This window comes from Pteronotus mesoamericanus, unplaced genomic scaffold (genome assembly GCF_021234165.1).
Source record: "Pteronotus mesoamericanus isolate MK-2021 breed Mesoamerican mustached bat unplaced genomic scaffold, CSHL_Meso_final contig_56, whole genome shotgun sequence".
Taxonomy (NCBI): Eukaryota; Metazoa; Chordata; class Mammalia; order Chiroptera; family Mormoopidae; genus Pteronotus; species Pteronotus mesoamericanus.
The window spans coordinates 22,067,832-22,090,310 of NW_026555201.1; the positions used below are offsets into that span (position 1 = coordinate 22,067,832).

Consider the following 22,479-nt stretch of genomic DNA (forward strand, 5'->3'; position numbering starts at 1 on the left):
GCTCTGATACATGTGTGTAGTTGGTTTGGAAGTCTCCTGGAGACCATGGCCTGGAAACCCTTTTTCTTCTGCACTCCCTGTCCTGGGAGGGGAACAGGCACTGAAATCTTTCATTCCAGGTTTGACCATCAACCTCACAGTGGCCTGCAAGGACGTACCATGCCCACCATGACCTTGCCATACACTGAAGAGACTTAGGAGAGGCATTGCAGATGTATTCTTTGAGGCTGGACTGGGTGAGATCTTCTTAAGCTGCTTTTGACTTCCTCTTTGTCTTTGTTTGAAATGCATAACGCTTGTCAACATTATGCCAAAAAGAATTCTGGAGTCAGTTCACATTGAAGCATTTGGTTTGGTTCTGAATTTCATACTTGTATTACTGCATCATTGCTAATCAAACATGTTAACTTATTTATGTGTCCTTGACAGGTGCTACATTCCTAATGGCTTTATAAGGGAAGAGATGAGTCTGTGCTGCTTAGGTTATAATTCAGAGAAACACTCTTTTTCCTGAAAATTTCATTAAAAATATAAAATAACTCAGAATATACAGCAATGTTGCGATGCCAAGGAGTGACTGGGTTTTAGTGGATCCTAAACTGCATATGAGGTTAGGACTTCTTTGATGTGGATTGTAAAGACTGTTTTGGAATCTGAGCTTTCCTCTATTTATATCAAAAAGGGTTACAAATTCACTGGTTCTTATCCAAAACTTGAGGCTAGATGTGATTATGAGTTTTAAAAACTTATTCAAAGGTTCCAGGGTGCATAAACTCTGTATTATGTGACACCCCCTAACATGGTCAGGTGTTTGTGTTTATTTTTTAACAATTTTAATGGTATATAATCCACATGTAAAATTAACCCATTTTAAGTGTACAGTATATTGATTTCGAGTGTATGTTCACTGAGATTTTGCAACTATCACTGTCATCTTAATTCCATAGTTTGACTTAAGGATAGGGGAGGTTACTGGTTTCCTGTAGTTACTGGTTTAACAAGATCTGTAGAGAAAAGTTTTGACCTCAGATCATGTGGGTCAGCAAACCTGATTCAAGTCATGCTGAGAATTGTGAATCTTTTCATGTGTGTTTTTCATATGCTTGCCCATCTTATTTATTTATAAGAAATTGGTAGTGCAGTTTGGGTAATCAGGATATCTTCTTTCAAGTTTTGTTTGAATCAGCATACTTGGACCCCTTATTTTGGCTTTCAAAACTATGCTAAATTATGGGCCCCTGTATCAGTGAGACTTCGTGGAGTAAGAACCTGACAGCACTATTCGATGGCTTTCTTTGCTCTGCATTTGGTACATGTAACCCTTGATTCTTGAATGAGGAACAGTGGCTATAGTGTAAATAAGAATCTGGGTACCACTCATTCTTTCTCATATATGTGCCTCTCAGTGTTGTGTTACATGTCTTACACATGTGAAGTAATTAGTTTGTACTTAAATACGTGTACTTGACTTGTTTTTAGCTTGGACCAGAAGTTTTATCAAAGTGTAAAGGTGCTTGTAAAAATCTAAATTAATGCTAATTTCCATTCTATTACCCTTTGAAAAAAGGAAGCATTTTTAGACATAGTAAACATTTAAAGAATGGACTGAATGTGAAGTATTTCTTTATACCTTTAAAGAAATAGCTATCCTAAAATTTACCCCAGCTTGCTTCCTAGAGGCAAATTCACTTCTAAGCAATTTTAAAAGAGCAATAAAATAAAATTAATTGTGGCAGAACGATTCTATAAAAATTTAATATGCCATTAAGAATTTGCTGATTTACATCAGATTTATATAAAGGTTGCTTGAACCTGCACCTTTGCGTGCAGCTGGTCGCCTTTTTCTAGGTTAATTACACAAAAGCCTCTGAAAAATGTTAGACATTTCAGAGAAATTGTAATTTCTGAGATAAAAGAAACATGCTGTGAAAAGTACGGCTATATTGCATAATGACATAAAATCTGTGGTTCTAATCAGGAGGCCTGGGTTCTCACACAGTTTCTGCCATTACCTAGTTATGTCATTGTGGACAAGTCGTTTAACCTCTGCAGCGGTCCTTTTCCTAACATGGGCGTTTCTGTGGAGGCTTCAGGAACCAAATTATGTCATTCTATTTTTAAAAAATAATTGTATTGCTAACCTTTTCTTTGTTTTGTTTTGTTTCATTTTGGTAAAATTTTATCTTCCGTGTCTTTGAAATAGTCTGATTGGAGAGATGGATTGAGAATACAGATACTAAGTTTTTCATTTATTTTAAGGAACAAAAGACTAGATCCCAAGGTACTTATAATATATATATATAATAAAATAACTACTTTATATATATTTATATATATTTTATATTATATATATTTTTATATATATTATATGCACATATCTTTTTGGTGAGGATCACATATTTGGTGCCAACTGAAGTGGGCTGTATGTTCTCTTTTGCCTTTCAGACTCTTATTTGTATTAAAATAACTCCCTATGATATTTTTGTATCACGATGGTTTGAAGTTGTCTTTTTCATTATCTTTTCAACTTAAATACTGTTAACACTTGATTACCTGAAGTGGATTCTCTCAGAAGTCAATCATAATTTCTCATTCTTAATGAAATAATTATGTAAACCAAAATAGGGAGTTATGCCATTTTTATATTAGCTGTGCTGTCATTTTAGGCATATAATCTGTGATCCTTTTCCCTATGCAAGAAAAATGGCATGCTTTCCTTAAATACCAGAATGAATTCACCATTCTCTTTAGGAAAATTAAAAAGGAAAGAAAAAACATAAAAGAAAAAAGAAGCACAAAGTAAAAAAACAAGAAATAATACCAGGTGTCAAGCAGTCATCTTGACTGAGAACTGACCATACTTTATCTTCCATCTCAAGATGGCCTGATAGTAAATAAATGTCTTCCGCTTTGCAGGCCAAGTGGGCCCCAACGACAGCTCTGCTGGCTTACTGGGGACAAATGGTTCTAACAGTGTTCTAGTAAAACTTTATCTAAAAACACAAGCAGGCATCAGATTTGGCTGAGAGTCTATCTCTGTCTGGTGACTTAGTCTTAACCCACGTGAATGAAGTCATACAGCCACTCCAACCAAAGGTTTAAATTTAGGACAATATATGTACAGTAGTATGAGTCATCAGGTTCATACAAGTTGCATACATATCACAAAGTACTTTCATATTCATTTTATATTTATCTGGATTTTTATTTAATACTCTGTCAAGAATATTAATATTCCTTTCTTACAGTTGAATAACCCTACATGGCATATTTTGCCTGGAGTAACCCTGAGAGCACACGATCTTCATTCTCTTCTTCTGCTCTATATTTTATCAGAGTAACAGTGAGCTCACTGAGCAGATATCTCCAATCCTGCTTTTTGTTAGTAGGAACTCCTTTACCCTAGAATTTTGAAAGTTAATTTAAGACCAAACCTAGCACTATGACTACTCTCTGGACATCAGATTCATTCAAAAGAATCATACAAAGTAAACTTTAGTAACAATTCTCCCCTATAGGAAGCCCAAGTAAGCACAAGGTGGTTTCCAAGAATAACCCGCTCTAGAAGTTTATAGCAGCTGTAAAAATATATCTTTAGTTGAAATTCAGCTTGTAATATAAGGGTACTTGGATTCTTCTTTTTCATTGTATTTGATTTTTTTTTTTTTTTGGCAAATTACTTGGAAAACTGACCATATTTACTTAATGCTTTTAATATAAAGGCCAAACACTATTATCATAAAGGAGAGCTGTCCATGAAAAGAAATTGAGAAGCAAATCTTATACCAGTTTGATACTCTTTTTCTTTTTTTTTTTTTTGCTTGTTGGTGGTAGGGTGACGGTATGCTTCTTACAGTGTTACTGCCTGAATAGATAAGAAGTGATTAGTTTTGGCAGTGATTATGTATATAATATATATATGTGTGTATGTGTGTGTATATATAAAATGTATGTGTGTGTCTTGGTAGTGATACACAAGTTGTGACAAACAATAGTTCATTTGGGAGGTAGCAAAAAGTTTGACAGTGTTAACATTTACTGTGGTATAGCTCTCATCTTGTCTTTAAAAAACCACTGTTTCATTCTTTTCAAATGAGGAGCACTTAGGGCAGTTGAACACCAATAGAATTATTGGCTCAGAATTTTAAAAATCCAAAATAACTAAATCTGCAAAAATCAATGTGAAATTAACATAGCTTTTTTTCCCAAACTTATTACCTCAACATCTCAAATCCCAAATGCTTTGTAAATACATTCCAGTAAGTAGTGTTTAGTTGTTTTCTTGGAGTTCAACTTTATTGGCCCTTTTCAAAGTTATTTTAGATTTTTGTAAGATGTATGATATTTTCTTCCCTCTCTTCAACAGGTAGCTCTTTGCATGAGGAGATCCAGTGCCTGCTCTTTTAATAGCAATATGACCTGGGAATCCTGATTTTACCTCTTTGTTACCTCATACATCTCAGATCTAGGATTTTTGAAGATTAAATAAGTTAATACATAAAAATGCCTGAGGGCCTAGCACAGAGTAAGTGCTCAGATAGTGTGAGCCATTTCTATTTTTGTCTATTTTAGTTGGTCACTTTCTCTACAAACTGGTTAACTTTAAAATGTGTGCTGTAAAGATTGGTTGTTCCTGTTATCTTATTTATTTTTTAGAAGTCAGAGTTTATGCTAGGAATTATATGAATACTCCTAGGAATTATATAATGTTGCAAAGATATTAGTTTATTTTTATATTCATTAATCATTAAATTTTGTTATTCACTACAACACTAAACCGGGGAAGTGGCTGTATTTTTAACAGGGGTATTTGGAAATGAAACTAAAAATAGCTTCCTCCCTGGGATCAGAGTTTCCAGTCAGTGGGAACTATGCAATTACATAGAAATTTCTCAGATGTCACAACAGCATCCGTTTGAAGGAACTGATGTTGCTGTTTCAAGAATATGTTATCAGTCATATCCGTAATTCCTTACCTTTGTCTAGTTGTATTGTTTACAAATTCTCTTAACACTTCAGAGCACCTCAGGAAGTGAAGTACCTATTTTAAGACTCTTCATTTAGAGCTGAAAATGCCAAGAGGTATTATGTCATTTGATGACTGTCATCTTGTTCAGGTGAACTTGTAAGTCCAGTGTTTAAGTCTTGTCTTCCCGATTCCTTTTCTTCCTCATTCTCTTTCTCTTCCTCTCCTTTTTTCCTTCCTCAACACACTGCATTCTCCTATTCTTCATTGATTATACAAGTAGCCCTAAGGATTGGGAACTTGACCTGGCTCGATAGTTTAAATATATTTAAAATACATTTAATATTTTTCTACAGTAAGAGACAGGCTTTATTTGCTGTAGGGGCTTTAAGTGCTGTACCATTGTTCTGACTCCCAAATTAATGCAGTGCCTACCACGGAGGAAAAATCAAATTGTCAAAGAAAGTATGGACACTGACATAAAATATGCACGTTAAAGAAGTAAGGAGCTGCAGTATGACTTGTCCATATAAATTCAAAAATTCCCGAGATAAAGGACTCCCTCTGTATATTGTGCTATATAGGTACAGAGACCAGAGCGATCATATTGGACTGTGATCATCGTGTCATGATTTTGGTGTATCTAAAACTGCCTTCATATACTGGCTTTATAGCCCCCTTCTAGACTGCTGGCCTGTATTCATTGTTCTTTTTTTCTTCATTCATTCAATCATTTGCTCAGCCATTCATGGTCTCATTCATCTATCTGATATTGAGTGCCTGCTGTGCCAGGTGCTATCTAGTTGCCATGCATAGTATACTTTAGTGAACAATGAAGACAACTCTGTCGTCTAGGAGCTTGTATTTATGTGGGAGCAGTGAGACTCATTTCTGTAAGAGTGTGATAATCATTAATATTATGCATGCCTAATGTCACCTTGGGCCTTAACTTCAGACTTGATCTTTGCAATATATGATGCCTTTCATATATGGTGCAAGTATTAAGATTGGAGGGTTTCGATAATGCAGGGAGTAACATGGCCTAGAAATACTGGGCAAGCCTTGTGGAAAAATTGGAATTTAAGTTGGAAGTGAGGGAGAATATTTAAGATAATGGCAACATTAGGCAGATGGGTGCATATTTGGTTTATATTTAAAATAATAAGACAACCAATACCACTGAGGAAATTTAGAAGTTTTGAACAAATAAAGATATCATTATTGGGGAATTTTGAAGCCTAGAGATACTAAAAATGAGCCAAATTTTGGACAGCTCAAATACCAGGCCAAGGACATTGGAATTTGATTCTTTCTCTTTTAGAGAATTATTGTATATTCTTGGTAGAGAGTAGCAATTAAAAATATAAACAAGGGGATAAAAATACCATGCCACAAGCACAGCGGGAGATGAAATTTCTAGTCCTGACTGTGACTGACTAATGCAGTGTCCTTGTGGAACACATTTAAGCTCTATGAACATCAGTTTTCTTACTACACAATAAACATTAAGGAGGTGCTCACTAAAATTCTGGGATTTTACAAATACAAGCTTCTGATCTCTTGATTGCTCTAACATTTACGGGTATGTGACTTTATGAGCTTTTCCTATGGAAGTTAGTGGTTTTTTATGTCCGGTGTCACCTTGAGGTTGGAGAGGGTGAGAACAGAGGAGGAACCTGGCTGGTGAAGAACTGGAGATAGTGGTTGTAAAGTACATACTGTGTGGTTTACAGTGAGGAGGTTCACAGTACAAAGGGCATGGCTTTGAATTCTAGTCTTTCTACCTCTTAGCTGTGAGAGTCTGAGCAATGCAGTTTACCTCTCTGATTTTTACCTGCCCTTTTGTAAAATACTGATTCACAAAATTTGCAAACATCATAAGGTTGTAGAAAGAATTACTTGAGAATAATATATGTAGACGTTCTGTAAAATATTTAATAAAAATCATAATTAGTGTTACTACTACTAATAAATGACTTCCCCTATATTTCCTAGTAAAAATATAATGACAAAATAGAATGTTGTTTTGTGGGCACTGTTCTCTTCACAGGATTCCAAGACCTCATCTGGGAGGTATAAAATGACTTAACAGGTGTTTGAATTCATTAGGCAACTATATCCAATTCTCTCTTTCCTAGTAATATCTGGTCTCTCATGGAAAAATGTAATAATGGAGCTTAATTTGTACTTGCTTTAGCATTATTTAGATGACCTGCATTTGTTTAGATTATTGAGAGAACAAGATATGTGCATTGATTGGAGATATGCTGCCGAAAAGAACAAATTTGGATTTATTAATAAATACGATCCTTACTCTAAAAGTTGTAGTGTGTTTGATTTAGCAGTTACTACGGAAACTTGTTCAAGAGTGGAATTTCCTAATATGACTTAAAAAGGACTGTCTGAATTACAGAAGTTAAATAAAGATTCTAATGCATCCTATAATTTTTATTATTTTCTAGTGATCAAAATTTATAACACGGTGTTAAGATTTTTTCATCTTCTGGTTTTATTAATGGTTGACTTGCCCTCGGCCTGGGTTGCATGAGTCTTCTGCAGCTATAATGATGCTGGTGTTCTTTGCTGCGTTAAAGGTGTGTCTAACGCGGGCCCAGCATGAGGGGGCAGGGAAGACCAGTGCCTTGGAACAAAGGCGTGTTAAGTAGGAAACAGGAACACAGAGCCTTCTAATCAGGTATTTTAACCAATCCCCTCCACTTCCCCTTTGTTTAGTTCAGACTTACTGAGTGCCAGTCATGCACCTGGAAAACAGTTCTTGCTGGTCTCCCGGCAGGGTTCTAAGGGCCAGGAGCCTGTCAAAAAATGACTGACACTTGAGTCAGAGAGCGTCCACTAAACCACAACTGTTAAAGCAGACAGAATTCCCATTAGAGGAATGTTTTTTGGATCTAATCCAATGATAATAATCTATTAAAACAAGTTGTCTAATCTTATGAGTTAACTTGAAAAGAGAAGTGGATGTGGGGTGAATTGCAAAATGTTTGCACGTGTAAGTTCAATTTGTTTAATTTTAAATAATTAGGGCATGGTAATCATTAGTACTAATTGGAGCTGTATTGAGCTGAATTACCCAAATATGTTTTGAAGACCCCTGAGAGGTTTTTGCAGTAAATCTTTTTAATTCTAGCTTTTTTAAAATACTGCTAAAAATCAAAGATATATATCTTAATGAAAAACCCCAGATTTTAACCCTGTCTGAAATTACTTGAAATATTTAAGGATAGCTACAAAGGCTAGACTTGTTTAGAAAGAAGATTAATGAGAAGAGTTTTAATGGCCCTCAGAATAGGTATTTAATAAATGCAGAATTCTTTTCTTTAATTAATTTGAAGTAAGATCAAACTTTTGGGATGTATTGAAGTTTTATTCAAGTAGAAAACAAATACTGCAATGATTATATGGGTTTCACAGTTTTTAAGTTCTCTTTGGTTTGAAAACCATCTTGTGAGGTTTCTGAACACCTCAATTCCTATATATAATCTTTAAAAGTTAGTATATGATTAAAATCTCATGTTAAATCTCACATTAGATGAGAATGAAAGAAACGAGGCAGATTACATTTACACAAAGATTTCATCTGTTTAGATTGGTAGCCACCACCAATAAATAGGCTTCAAAAATCACATTTTTGCCAAGTTGCTTCTGGCAAGAAGACCCTGTTGGAGAGGGTATCAGAACAGAACCTGAACTGAAAAACTTTTTGGAATTTTTGTTTGTTCCCAAATATCTGGCATATGGCCATTTGGCAGCTATAACAATCATTTCTATGTCTGTATAACATGAAATATGCAACTAGTTTATTATTTGTAAAGTAATTTGAGGGTCAGCCTTTTGATGATTAATTCTAACTAATAAAGATGTACATTTAAGAAACGCTTATTTGATGATACAGATATTAATTTGTTGTCTTAGGAAAGTTATTCCATTTGTTTATAACAGATATTGCCTTCTAGGTTTACTGTTTTACTTTTTGAAAAGAAATTCCCCTTCAGAGTAATAATTTGCATAGGGATAAAAGATCACTCTTCAAGAAAACTCCATTTTTTTAAAGTATTTTCAAATAACTAGTCTTAGGTTACTGCTGATATCACTACTTTGCTGCTCCTATATCTTCTATTTTAAAGGAATCAGAGCAAATATTCTACCCAAAAAAGATTTGGGAAAAAAATTGTTTTTTAGGTAATAGATTCTACTAACCATAACTCTCTTTACTCCTCTGATGTGCCTGAAAATTTGGCATAATTTTATTTATTCTGTTTTCTTTTAGGCAAGGGGAAGGGGGAGGAGAGGTGATGATCCCTTCTGCTTGTTCAGTAAACGCAGAATGTTCTACTCAGCTGATCTTGTGAGGATTCCAATTCTGTTTGAGTCTACTCTGAATGACTGCTAATTACAATGCCTGAGTATGTGCCATGGTGTTGTCTGGGAATTTGTGAAAAATTATAATTATCAGATATTGAGAGAAGAATTACAAAATGAATGGATGTATTTGGAAGTGAAAATGTCTTTCAAAAACTCTACTTACTCTGCCTCAGTTTCCCATCCAAGGAAAACAAGTGTTGTTTTATAAATCAATGTGGCATTTTTAGAATGAAAACAAAATCCACATGATATGGGCATAAATAAAGGGCTGCATTTTTATTCATGAGAAAAAGTAAATAATCATATGTCCATTTTGACATTGAATTTTCTCTTTGTATTTATTGGAAGACAAATGCAATTATAAAGTGGGAGCGTATTTATTTCCATTTAAAAACATTAAGCATCAGATTTGTGTTTATTAATGAACACCTACTTATAAGGTATGCATATTAAGTATTACTTGTGTATATAAAATCTTTTTCTTATTGGTGTCTTTTGTATCTTTATAGGAAAACTCCCACACTTATTAAATAGCTGTCTATTATGATATCTTTGAAAGAAGACGGCTGTATCTTGGCCTCCCCACTGGGCGAAGTCTCATTATAGTTTGTCTCTTTATGTTCCAAAATGCTGGCCTCACATGCTTAACTCATTAATGAGACTGGAACGCATCTCATAATGGCTGGTTTGTCGCACTAAAGCTACACAGAGTTAAAAGAATGTTGCAGTTTAATCCATTGGCATAGGAACTGCATTTGCAATGCAGTTGCCCACTTGAGAAGAGATCAATAGAAAAGAGTTCCTTTTCCAAATTCAATTTATTTGTAGCTCTTTTATTTTGATTTCCCTTCCTACTAAGTGTATTCTTAAAGTATAGGGAAAGGAGCTTAATAAAAACTGAAAGTGTTTTGATAGTCAAAGAGAGGTATCTTCTTTTGTTTCAAGTATTTTTTGTTTCTTAGATCACAAGGGATATTTTCTTTATAAAGGCTGGATTGTTTTGTGGCTAACCTGATTTGACCATAGCACGCTGCCTGGTGGCAAGTGTTAAACCTCTCATTTTAAGCTAAACAGGATTACTCTGAAGCTGGCATTCAGGGATTTGATTTTAGCGTAATGGGCTAGGGACTGTGGCACACCCCTTGCAGTTCTAGTAATTGAACTCATCGGCGACTTCAGTTTCTTTTAGTTATAGCTCTAGAAGGAGGTTGCCACGGGTATGCTAGAAATTGGTAACTGCTTAATTTCCCCATGTTAGTTCTGTGAGGAAGAGTGGGTTACTATGCCAAGAAAACACCATACCAGTGTGTTCAGAAGCATCCTTTCCTCAATATTTTACTCTTTTGGTGGCTTATAGTATGTATATGACAAATGCTATACAGAGTGTGAGACAAAAGCCAAATAGGATTGGAAATCAGTATGTAGCCTCATACAACTCATGTAAGCAACTGTGGTCAGTTAACTTTCATTCTATGTTCCATCTTTTTGGGTTAGGTTAGATGGCCGTTAAAATGTTAATATGCACTTAATGTTGGTTTTTAATTTTCAATTGGTAATACAGTCATCCCTCAGTATCCGGGTTCTGGGACCCCCGTGGATATAAAAATCCATTCATGCTCAGGTCACATGTATAAACGTGACATAACCTATATTTGCATCGAGGTTACAGCAGGGTGTGCTTATATATCACTTCATTCACATGGATTCAGCTTCATACGTGTCTCATGGTAAATTCAAGTTTTGTTTTTTTTGAACTTCATGGGATTTTTATTTCCCTGAAATTTTTCATATGTGGTTGGTTGAATCTGAGGCTATAAAACCCACGGTTACTGAGGGCTGACTGTATTTCTTTGCACAAAGCTTTCAGATACTGATCTATCAAAGCCCATATACTTAATTTTATTTGTTTTCTAAAGTTTTTATTCTGGTAACAACCATTCTTAAAATAGACTTTATTTTTTAGAACAGTTTTAGGTTTATAGAAAAAGTAAGAAGGTCAGAGTTCCCATAGACTTTGTATTCAGTTTCCCTGATTATTGTCCTCTTTCATTAGGATAGTATATATAATTAACCAATGCTGATACATTATTATTAACTGAAGATCATAGTTTACTCAGATTTCCTTCAGTTTTACTTAATGTTCTTCTTCTGTTCCAAAGTTCCATCTAGAATAGCACATTACATTTTTTTGTCATATCTCCTTAGGCTTCTCCTAGTTGTGACAGCTCCTCAGACTTTGTTTTTATAAACTTCACACTTACAAGGTGCCCAGTTAGGTATCTGTGAAATGTTCTCCAATGGAATTTGCCAGTTGTTTTTCTCATGATTAAATTTTTATGTGTGTTGAGAGGAAGAACACAGGTAGAATAAATGATGATATCAAAGGTACATGATACCAACATGACTTATCACTGTTAATGTTGATGTTTTCGTCTGGCCAGAGATAGTGTTTTTCAGGTTTCTCCACTGTAGAGTTAATCCCTTCAGCTTTCATCCTTCCATATTGTGTTCTTTGCAGGGCCCACATTTACTGAGTGGGGAATTATGCTTTCCCTTTGTGGAGAGTGGAGCATATACTTAAATTATTTAAGATTCTGTGAGTGACATTTGTTTCTTCACCCTCATTCATTTTCTGTATCATTTATTTATTCATATGAACTTAAGGGTATTTACTTTATACATTGGGTTATAATTCAAAACCACTTATTTTGTTGTTCAAATTGTTTCAGCTTTGGCCATTGGGAGCCCTTTAAACAGACTCCTATGTGCCTTTGACACTTTGATATATCTTCGTGTGTGTGTGTGTGTGTGTGTGTGTGTGTGTGTGTGTGTGTGTTGAGCACTTTCTCACTTTGTTACACTTATAAATGCTCCAGGCTCATCTTCTCCATTTCATGACACTTTGATATATCTTCGTGTGTGTGTGTGTGTGTGTGTGTGTGTGTGTGAGTGTGTGTGTGTGTGTGTGGAGCACTTTCTCACTTTGTGACACTTATAAATGCTCCAGGTTCGTCTTCTCTATTTCATGCCCCAGTCCTAAGATTAGTTCATTTCTCAAGGAACCTTGGTTCTTTTTATTGGAAAATGATATTAGAAACCCAGATGTGTACACTAGATAACACACCATTTAAAGAGTAAATAAAACAAATGTTTACATGAAATTCAGAAGAATCTCTTTCAAGTATGATTCAGTGAAAAAAGAATACATGGTCATCCCAGGTTTCTTTAATTTACATTTTTTTTCTCTTTTTGATTTATTTTGTAGTCTCCCTATTCTAGATGTCATTACTTCCTACTTTCTTTTTTCATTATTTATTTTTATTGTATTTTTCATTTCCATTTATCCTCCTGATATATTCTTCCACCTCTCCCCAACCCCCCTCTCCATTTAATATTCTAAATAAAATGTTCATTTTTGCCAATGTTAGCTAGTATCATATATACAAATAAAGATTATGAGGAATTTTAAATAGGCTAATAGTTGTGATTGTAATTGAAATAAGAAAAAGCAGCTTGTTTCTGGTGACCTTTTACTACCAAATCAACCCAAATATGTTTGATCTGAAACTTTAGGTAAGCATCATGTGTCATTCATTATCTTAGGTACACGAATATGCTTTGACAATCTTTCAAATTTATATAACCATACTCGTCCTTGATGAAAACTTTGTTGGTAAGCGGTAACCTTGTCTAAAAAATATGTAAATTGTATTCAATGTATAACTGATTTGTTAAGCTGTTATATGTTTATCTGGGTATGCGCTAATGGCGTCTGATGGGTATTAGAACTAAATGTAAGGTATTGCGCTGTATTACAGAGTCAGCTTGAATAAACGAAAGAATTCTTTACAATTGAAAGTGCTGAATAACTCAGTACTGTACCACGCTTTTTATGCCCTTAATCTTTAAATTCTTGCTTCACAAAGACTGGATATGTCCATCCGTTGAATCTCTTTATATAAATGGAAATGCTAAGTGTTAAAATTATTTTATCTTGTCTGTTAGTTGATATGGAAAAAGTTACTAATCTTATACAGGAGGTTATTATTAATAAGGAAACCTATTTTTCCATTGAAAGGAAACAGAAGTACCCTGACAACTTGATTATGGCATAACTTTGATTAATCACATGAATATGTGCTAGAAACAGTTATTAATTGCCTGTTAGCCATGCACTCCTTCTTGTCGCAGACTCAGAAAAATATGCTTTTATATTCATGTTCTGGGGTGAGCCTCTAATGAGAACTGTTTAGGAAAAGAAGGGCAGTTGAGGGAAAGCTTATGATATGAGGAAAGCTTATTGCTTCCATGGTGAATGATGGATACAAAATGGAAGATGCTAAATTTTTGTTATGTCTGGATAGCCTTTTCTCTCAGTTATTCTTGTAACTTTCAGATACTGATTTTTATCTACTTTATTATTACAACTCTACTATCATTGCCAAGGGCTTAATTTGGAATTAAATGAGCCTTATACCTAAGTAATTTATTTTCATTAATTTGCCAAAATGTCTCACGATGGTTTTAATACTCTACAGCAGAATGTTTACATTTTTCTTTCATCGAGTCTAAAATATAGCTTTTCACTTTTTCTTATGCTGTACAAAATATGAAATCAGAGGACACTATGGAAGCTGCCGTCACAAATGGCAGTTTTTCCTGAATAATGGAGAGGGAAGCTGTTATAGTTGATCTAAAAAAAAATTTTTTCTCTGGGTTCTTTCTTTAAAGATTTCCGTAGAAGAAAATAACTTACTATAGGACTTATTAAAAGGCGTTACCACCAATTAATATGGCAGGGTCTCATCAGTCTTTATTTAATGGTATAGTTGATATGTGTGAAAGATTCTGATGTCTTATGATAAATTTCACATTATTGGCTGATTAACTAATAGCTACATTCTTTTATTCCTTTAGTGTAACCAAAGACTAGAGATAAAATTGTCAAACACGAGCCCTGGCCAGGTGGCTCAGTTGGTTGGAACATTCATTGTCTTGTGCACCAAAGTGTGTAGGTTTGATCTCTGATTAGGGCACATACCTAGGTTGCAGGTTCAATTCTGGTTAGGGCACATACAAGAGGCAACTGATTGATATTTTTCTTCTCTCACACACCTCTCTCTTCCCCCTGCCCCTGCTCCCCCTATCCCAACCCTTCTCTCTCCCTTCCTCCCTCTCTCTCTCTCTCAAATCAATAAACATATCCTCAGTGAGGATTAAAGAACATTGTCAGCCATGAACATTATATTCTTAGCTGATTTTGATCGTGTGATTCCTTTGTCTGAGAGTTCCACAAAAATTCCTCTAAAATTTTGTAATTAGAGAGATACAGTTTTTAAAAAATAAAATGGCGATTATAGCTGATCTCCCTTTTTATGTTAAAGAAGAACTTTTAAAAAGATTAAAAAATACTTAAACATTTAGAAAAATTAGATTTGCATAAAGCAAATTCATATCTATTTATATTTATTTATAGTTTGTAAATAAATAGTGATTTAAAATGTGAAGAAACCCTGTCTAATCAATAATTGACATGAAATGTGTCTGATAAATATTTCTTATATAGGGATGCAATAATTTTTCTATTTCTAATTCTACTTTTGTAATGAAGTTGTAGTCCGGAAAATATTCCTTGAGAACATATGCCATCACTCTTATGTCTAGTTTTCATGAAGAGGGATGGAGACAGGCAGATAATGTGATATAAAGGTGAAAAGGCCAAGTTTCAGTATATGATTACAACCAAGTTATTTTTAAATGGCCTTGGAGTTAATTTTGCGATGTTATTTAATTTGTAAACTATCATTAGGGTACTAGGAGTAAGGATTTATCTTAACAGGATTTAAAATGTATGAGATAGGCCCTTAGGTTGTTTACAGTGCTTGGTTCTTGTAAATTGTGCTGTTATGAACATTGGGGTGCATAAGTTCTTTTGAATTGGTGTTTTGGGATTCTTAGGGTATAATCCCAGCAATGGAATCGATGGGTCAAAAGACAGTTCCATTTTTAGTTGTTTGAGGAAACTCCATACTGTTTTCCACAGTGGCTACACCAGTCTGCATTCCCACTAACAGGTACTAGTGTTCCCTTTTCTCCACAGCCTCGCCAGCACTTGTTTGTTGATTTGATTATGATGGCCATTCTGATTGGTGTGAGGTGATATCTCATTGTGGTTTTAATTTGCATTTCTCTGATGGCTAGTGATGCTGAGCATCCTTTCATATGCCTCTGAGCCCTGTGTATGTCCTCCTTGGAGAAGTATCTGTTTGGGTCCTTTGTGCATTTTGTAATTGGATTGTTTGTCTTCCTGGAATGGAGTTTTGTGATTTCTTTATACATTTTGGAGATCACACCCTTGTCTGAGGTATCATTGGCAAATATGTTTTCCCATATGGTTGGTTCCCTTTTCATTTTGCTGATGTTTTCTTTAGCCATGCAGAAGTGTTTTTATTTAGATGAAGCCCACTTGTTTATTCTTTCCTTTATGCCCCTTGCTCTAGGGGACTTATTGGTGAAAATACTGCTGCGTGGAATATCTGAGAATTTCCTGCCTATGTTCTCCTCTAGGACTTTTATGGTGTCGGCGACTTATATTTAAGTCTTTTACCCATCTTGAGTTTATTTTGTGTATGGTGTAAGTTGGTGGTCGAATTTCATTTTTTTGCATGTAGCTGTCCTTATCACCCAGCACCATTTGTTGAAGAGGCTGTTTTCACTCCATTTTAAGCTTCTACCCCCTTTGTCGAATATCAATTGACCATAGAGATATGGGTTTATTTCTTGGCTCTCTATTCTGGTCCATTGATCTATGTGCCTGTTCTTATGCCAGTACCAGACTGTTTTGATTACAGTGGCCTTGAGTAGATCAAAAAACTATGTTACTTTTAAAAAATGGAATTCTACACAGAAGGAGCGCCTACCCTTCTCGACAGCATGGATGGAACTGGAGAGCATTATGCTAAGTGAGATAAAGCCAGTCAGTGACAGATAAATACCATATGATCTCACCTATAAGTACAACCTAATCAACAAAACAAGCAAGCAAGCAAAATATAACCAGAGACATTGAATAAAGAACAAACTGACAATAAACAGAGGGCAGTGGGGACAGAGATAATGGAGGGGGAGAAGGTGGAAGGGTCGTCAAGGAACATGTATGAAGGACCCATGGACAAAGCCAAAGCGGGGTAGGATTGAGCGTAGGAGGTGTGGGTGGGTGGGACAGAGGAAAGTGGTTGCAGGAAAATGGAGAGAACTGTACTTGAACAACAAAAAAAGAGAAAAAAAAGAAAGAAAATGTGGGAGGTAAGCATAGGTAGAAACTAACTTTTGGTGAGGGTCAGAGTTAAAGAATCATTTATTTGAATACAGTCATGCTTTGCAAAACCACTAAGACAGGTTCTGAGAAGTGCATCTTTAGGCAACTTTGTTGTTGTGAAAACATCATACACAAACCTACAAGTACTAGTGTAGCCCGCTTCACACCTAGGCTAGATGGTACAGCCAGTTGCTCCTGTACTGCAGGTTTGTGCTGTAGTGAATACTGTCAGACATTTATTATCATTATCAAGTATTCTGTATTATATCATAATTGTGTTATAATTTTATATGAATGGCAGTGCAGTAGGTTTGTTTCCACCAGCGTCACCACAAAATTTCAGCTCCATTAAAATCTAATGAGATGACAGTGTATATGTGGGCTTGTATTGAGTAAGGTGTTACGTGGTGAATGACTGTACCTGCAAGTGCCAGGCTCTGTATTAACCTCTTTTTGTATTAACCTCGGGGATTCAAGGATTATATCCCAGATCTAAAAGAGTGGTTTTGAGTAATGTAATTTTGTATTATAACTGCAGTGCATTGTGTTTTTATTTAATTTTCTTGTGAATTTAAGAGATTTTCTGGCAAAATCAAGGAAAGGATCATGCGATAATTGTAAGTATGGTTGAATTGGGACTTGGAAAAATATTTTTTATGTTGAAAAATGTAACAATTGTAAAATAATAGGTGCAGTAAATACTAAATATAGAAAAGTATAGGAATTAACACATCAGATACTTAGTGCTGATAGACAGTATTTAGATTTGTTGACATTATTTGTAAACTTGTTTGAAAAAATGTTTTTAATCCATGAAATATAAGTTTTGGCATATCAGATTGTCAGATCTTTTAGTTTTTTATCAATAAAGGTTTGGGGTTCTAAATAAACAGCAACCACTCATCAATTTGAAGCCATTTTTGTCTCGTATGCATTGATCCATCTTGCTGTGTTGCCCTGTCCCAGAGATTTCATCATCTCACACTCAGTGTAATTATAGCTAGACTTGGGGGAAAAAAAGACTTTATATACATACATATGCATTTGTGAAAAATGTTATTTTTTTTTCTGAATGGTCCATGTGATGATTTTATAATATGCATATTTTGCAACATGACTTTTCACTACTCATGTTACCACATAATTAATGATTTGGTTTGTTTGTCCTAATTGCTATAGAGTAGTTTTCATGTTGATACAGATAATATGCATATATATATCAATATATAAATGTATCTGTGTGTGTGTGTGTGTATGCACACACTTGGCTTTTTCCTTTTAATTGCATTATAAATTCAAATGGTATGGAAATAGACCATGGTTTATTTTCATATTGCTCTATTGAAATTTTTAGATATTTCCTATTTTTGTCTTTATAAACAATGGGGAATTAGATGTCTTTATATTTATATCTAAGAGGGGTTTTTTTCCCCTTAAGAGTAGGTAACTAAATCCAGATTAAAAAATAATAGGGAATACAAATTATTAATTTTTTCTATATACTTCCAAATTTCTCTCCAAACTCTACAATTTATATTTTCCTATTATGTAACAGCTCTTGTTTCAACACCATTTTGGTGACTTTTATATTCAAAGTTCTCCAATTCTTTTTTCTTTCACTTAGAATCATAAGAAATGTATTTTTTCAGCTTGATTTTCATTTTTATTGATAAATGAAATTAAGCATTTTTCAAATGTTTTTGTTGCCTTTTCCCTGAATTTCCTGTCTATATTTGGAATCTTTTGTTTCCTATAGGGTTATGTGCCTTTTCTGATTCATATTTAGGAGACTAATATATTTTCCCCCCGGAAACAAAAACCCTTTGTCTTCTGTGTAGTGCAGCAAGACTTAACTGTGTCACCCTAAGTTCTACGAACTACAAGGATCTCAGTGCCTTTGTAGCCTGACCTTCATGACCCTCACCTCACTTATTAGACTAAGAATTTGATCTGTCCCTGAGCTTGAGAGAAAACATTATTTATGTTTCATTATGGTTTATTCACTTAGATTGAGGAAAATGTGCTTTAAAAGTTTGTGAAGTGAAAGCCATAGGCCAACAGTATGTTTAGTGTCAATACTAAGAATTAGACTTGTACGAATTTGCAGTGATTCTCAACTTCAGCTGCTTTTGAATCAATCCCCTATGGAGAATTTAATTAGACCAAGGCATTGGTATTTTTAAAAGCACACAATTTATAGTGATAGGCCTTGAGGTTTGAAATTCTCCTTTAAGGCACTATAATTCTTCTCCTCATTATGTGTTTTTCTAAACAGAATAGGACACATGAAGCTCTAGGAAAACACAGGTCTCTCGTCATTTTTATGGGTCTGTACTAGTGCATAGTGGAGTGCCTGCCACGTACAGCAGCCTTAATGATATGTTGAATGAACTGGTTATGCTTTTGTTATTGCATTGCCATCATTTTTTAATGCTCCCAACCAAAGGTTATATTCAGATGTTTAAATCTCCCTGCTTTGAAGTCTCATCTACTATGCGTGGATTTTCACCAGTTTTCACTTCCAAGTCTATGGTGGCAACTCCTTAGAACTCTCATGCCTTATCTCAGAAATAACCTGTGCTGAATCAATTTGCTATACCAAGCCAAGAACAATAAAGTGCTAAGGCTAATTGTATGGTCACTTGGCTTTTAGCTAAAGCTCAATAAAAATTTGTTAATTTGATTTAATTTATAAATCAAAGCATAGGAACTAAAATTAATAAATAAAACCTTTTCCATGCTTTCTTTTATCTTATTTTTAAGGCTGTTTCCACAGGAGCAGTGAGTAAGGCTATAAGAGAGATTTAGTTTTATTAGAATCTCATTTTTATAAGATATAAATTTTACCACAATTCTGTTAGAAAGCATTAAAGAGACTTGAAAGTTGTGATTTTCAGTGTAGACTGATACTTAAAACACGGTAGCCAATCACAAAATCTGAGATACTCTACCACTTAAAACATTTTCATACCAATTTTTTTAACCTGTTCAGTTTTTCTTTCATTTTTTCATTTATTTAGCTCTTACAGATGTTACCATTAAGTTAGAATGAGTGTAAGAGCATCTTACTTCAGAACTTTAGTGTCTCAATCTTAGTAATTCTGTCAATTGGAAAAAAGAAACTCATCAAAAAAAAAAAAAAAAAGAGATACTCATCTCTCTGAGAAAGAAAATACTCATCAAAAGTTGCAAGGAGGATTCCACAGTCAAATTTTTGGGGGCTTAAAACGTCCCTAAACATTTGTAAAAGGGGATGGGAATGAAGTCACGTATTTGAGACATAGTGATGTGTTTTTAACTGTCCATTTAAAAATGTATTTCATCTCTAAATGTTAAATGTTCCCATGTTGTAGTGATGATTATCTTAATTTTTTCCCCCTCTCTTTTGGTTTCAGGGGAAGAATTTGTCTCTTTTCCTCAGCATTAGTTTGTTAACTCTCTGGGGGACTTCCCTTTTGGGTGCCCGTCTGTACTGGATGGGAAACAAACCACCAAGCTTTTCCAACTCCGACAACCCGGCTGCTGATTCAGATAGCCTCCTGGCTCGCACGCTCACCTTCTTCTATTTGCCAACAAAGAACCTCTGGCTGTTGCTCTGCCCAGATACCCTCAGCTTTGATTGGTCCATGGATGCCGTGCCTCTGCTCAAAACAATTTGTGATTGGAGAAACCTACACACTGTGGCCTTCTATATTGGACTTCTCCTCCTCGCCTACTATGGTTTAAAGAGCTCAAGCATGGAAAGAGAATGCAATGGGAAATTTGTAACAAATGGCAGGCAAAATGCAAATGGACATAGCTGCCATTCAGATGTGGAGTACCGGAACTCAGAGATTAAGGCCAGTTTTGCACCCAAAGTAGAAAATGGTATTAAAAGTAATGTATCACAGACAACGCAACTTCCTTCTACGGAGAACATTGTTGTTCTGTCTTTATCTTTGTTAATAATACCCTTTGTTCCTGCCACGAACCTGTTTTTTTACGTCGGCTTTGTAATTGCAGAGCGAGTATTGTATATCCCTAGTATGGGCTTCTGCCTCCTCATTACCGTGGGTGCCAGAGCCCTTTATGTCAAAATCCAAAAGCGGTTTCTGAAGAGCTTGATTTTTTATGCTACGGCTACATTAATTGTTTTCTATGGACTCAAGACTGCAATCAGGAATGGAGACTGGCAGAATGAGGAAATGCTGTATAGGTCAGGGATAAAAGTAAACCCAGCTAAAGGTAATACTTTATTTTATGCTTTTGCCTAGACAGTTTACTCTTTCTGCCTTCTTTATCTTTGCTTCTTGCCTTAAAACACAGTATCAAGCATGAGGAGGTGCTTTTATGCAATACCCATATCTTTTTCTCTTACTGTTTTTTAAAGAGATGAGCAGTACACTTTAGAGATGTATCAGCATTCCTTATTTGGAACAGGGAAGTATTTTCCTATGTCCTTGGCTACATTTGTCCAGAGGAATTAGAACTCCTGTTATGTAAACATACTGACTATTATCAGAGGTTAGAAAAATGCTTGGTTTCCACATTTTCAAATACTGATATGGACATCATCTCTTTCATCATATAATAAAAGTCAGGTTAAAACACTTAAGTATACTTTAGCTCTTTTATTTTTTAAGCCTGAGGAAATACCACAAGAACTACATTGACGTATTTAAAAGATTTGGAGGTAAGTCTATTTTGAATCCTGCAGTTGTGTCTCTAGGTGTCAGTGTGTATGCGTGCAAGTGTGGGTCACCCTTAGCTTTGCAGATGCTTAATAATTGGGGTGTTGCCAGGTGGTTAGCACATTCTTATTTAAGAGTTATTAAGGCACTTGGGGAAATGAAGTTTTCACGGTACTGTGAGAAGATTGATTGTATTTATTATTATTATTTTTTGATTTAGAAAGTTATTTTAGCAAATCTCAGAAACTGTAGCCAGAGTAAAAAATAGTCTCCTTTAAACCATAAATAGTCAAAAGTTGTTACAATGGATTTCTCTAGTTTAGGCAATTAAATGGTGAAGGAAGCTTGAGAGCAATTGAATGAAAATAAGTTTATATTTTAAGTGCAGAAATATGTCATAGTAAATAGTGCTAAATAGTCTTGTTCTTCAAAAGCCATTTTTTAGTTATGTATTCTTTAATGCATGTTTGCTTGCATAACATTTGAACTGGTCTTTTTTAACTTTTCCCAATACAATTCTGTGCCAGGATTTAAATACCAAAAATACAAAACTATTTCAATTGCATGGAATGACTTGCTGCTCTCTATCAGGATCTATATCTAAAGATCTAGACCAGTGATTTTCTGCCTTTTTCATCTCATGGCACACATAAACTAATTACTAAAATTCTGCAGCATACCAAAAATTTTTTTTTGCTGATCTGACAAAAACAATAGGTATAATTTTGATTTATTCACATCAGGCAGCTATTGTTGTGTTGGCTGTTGTCATTTTTTTATTTGACAATCTCAGGGAAAAGAGGTCAGTGTCTCTGACTAAATAGTCAGGTATTATTGCATGTTTTAAAAATTCTTGTGGCATACCGGTTGAAACTCGCTGATCTAGACACACCATAAACAACTCTGACATCCTTATCTCATTACCAATTAAGTCAAGAATTCAGTGAGCATTTCTTTAAGCCAAGGAACTAATTGTTGGTACTTATGCTTAATAGACCGCAAGGATTTTAATGGGACTAGAAACTTTAAAATTGAGCTAGCGCATAGCATATTTTCGTGGAAAAATCTTCACCATGTGGCTTTTTTAGGTAGTGAGTGCTATACAGATTATTGAGTTCCTGAACCTAAATCTTGCTGTAAAA

General features: G+C 34.8%; 1 protein-coding gene across 1 annotated transcript in view; it reads left to right on the forward strand.

Annotated features, from left to right (window-relative positions):
* Positions 1-22,479, forward strand: part of TMTC2 (transmembrane O-mannosyltransferase targeting cadherins 2) — a 389,565-nt gene that overhangs the window by 167,730 nt on the left and 199,356 nt on the right. Inside the window, exon 3 of the mRNA XM_054580170.1 lies at positions 20,063-20,891. Within this exon, the coding sequence (XP_054436145.1) occupies positions 20,063-20,891 (829 nt within the window). The remainder of the gene's footprint in view (positions 1-20,062; positions 20,892-22,479) is intronic.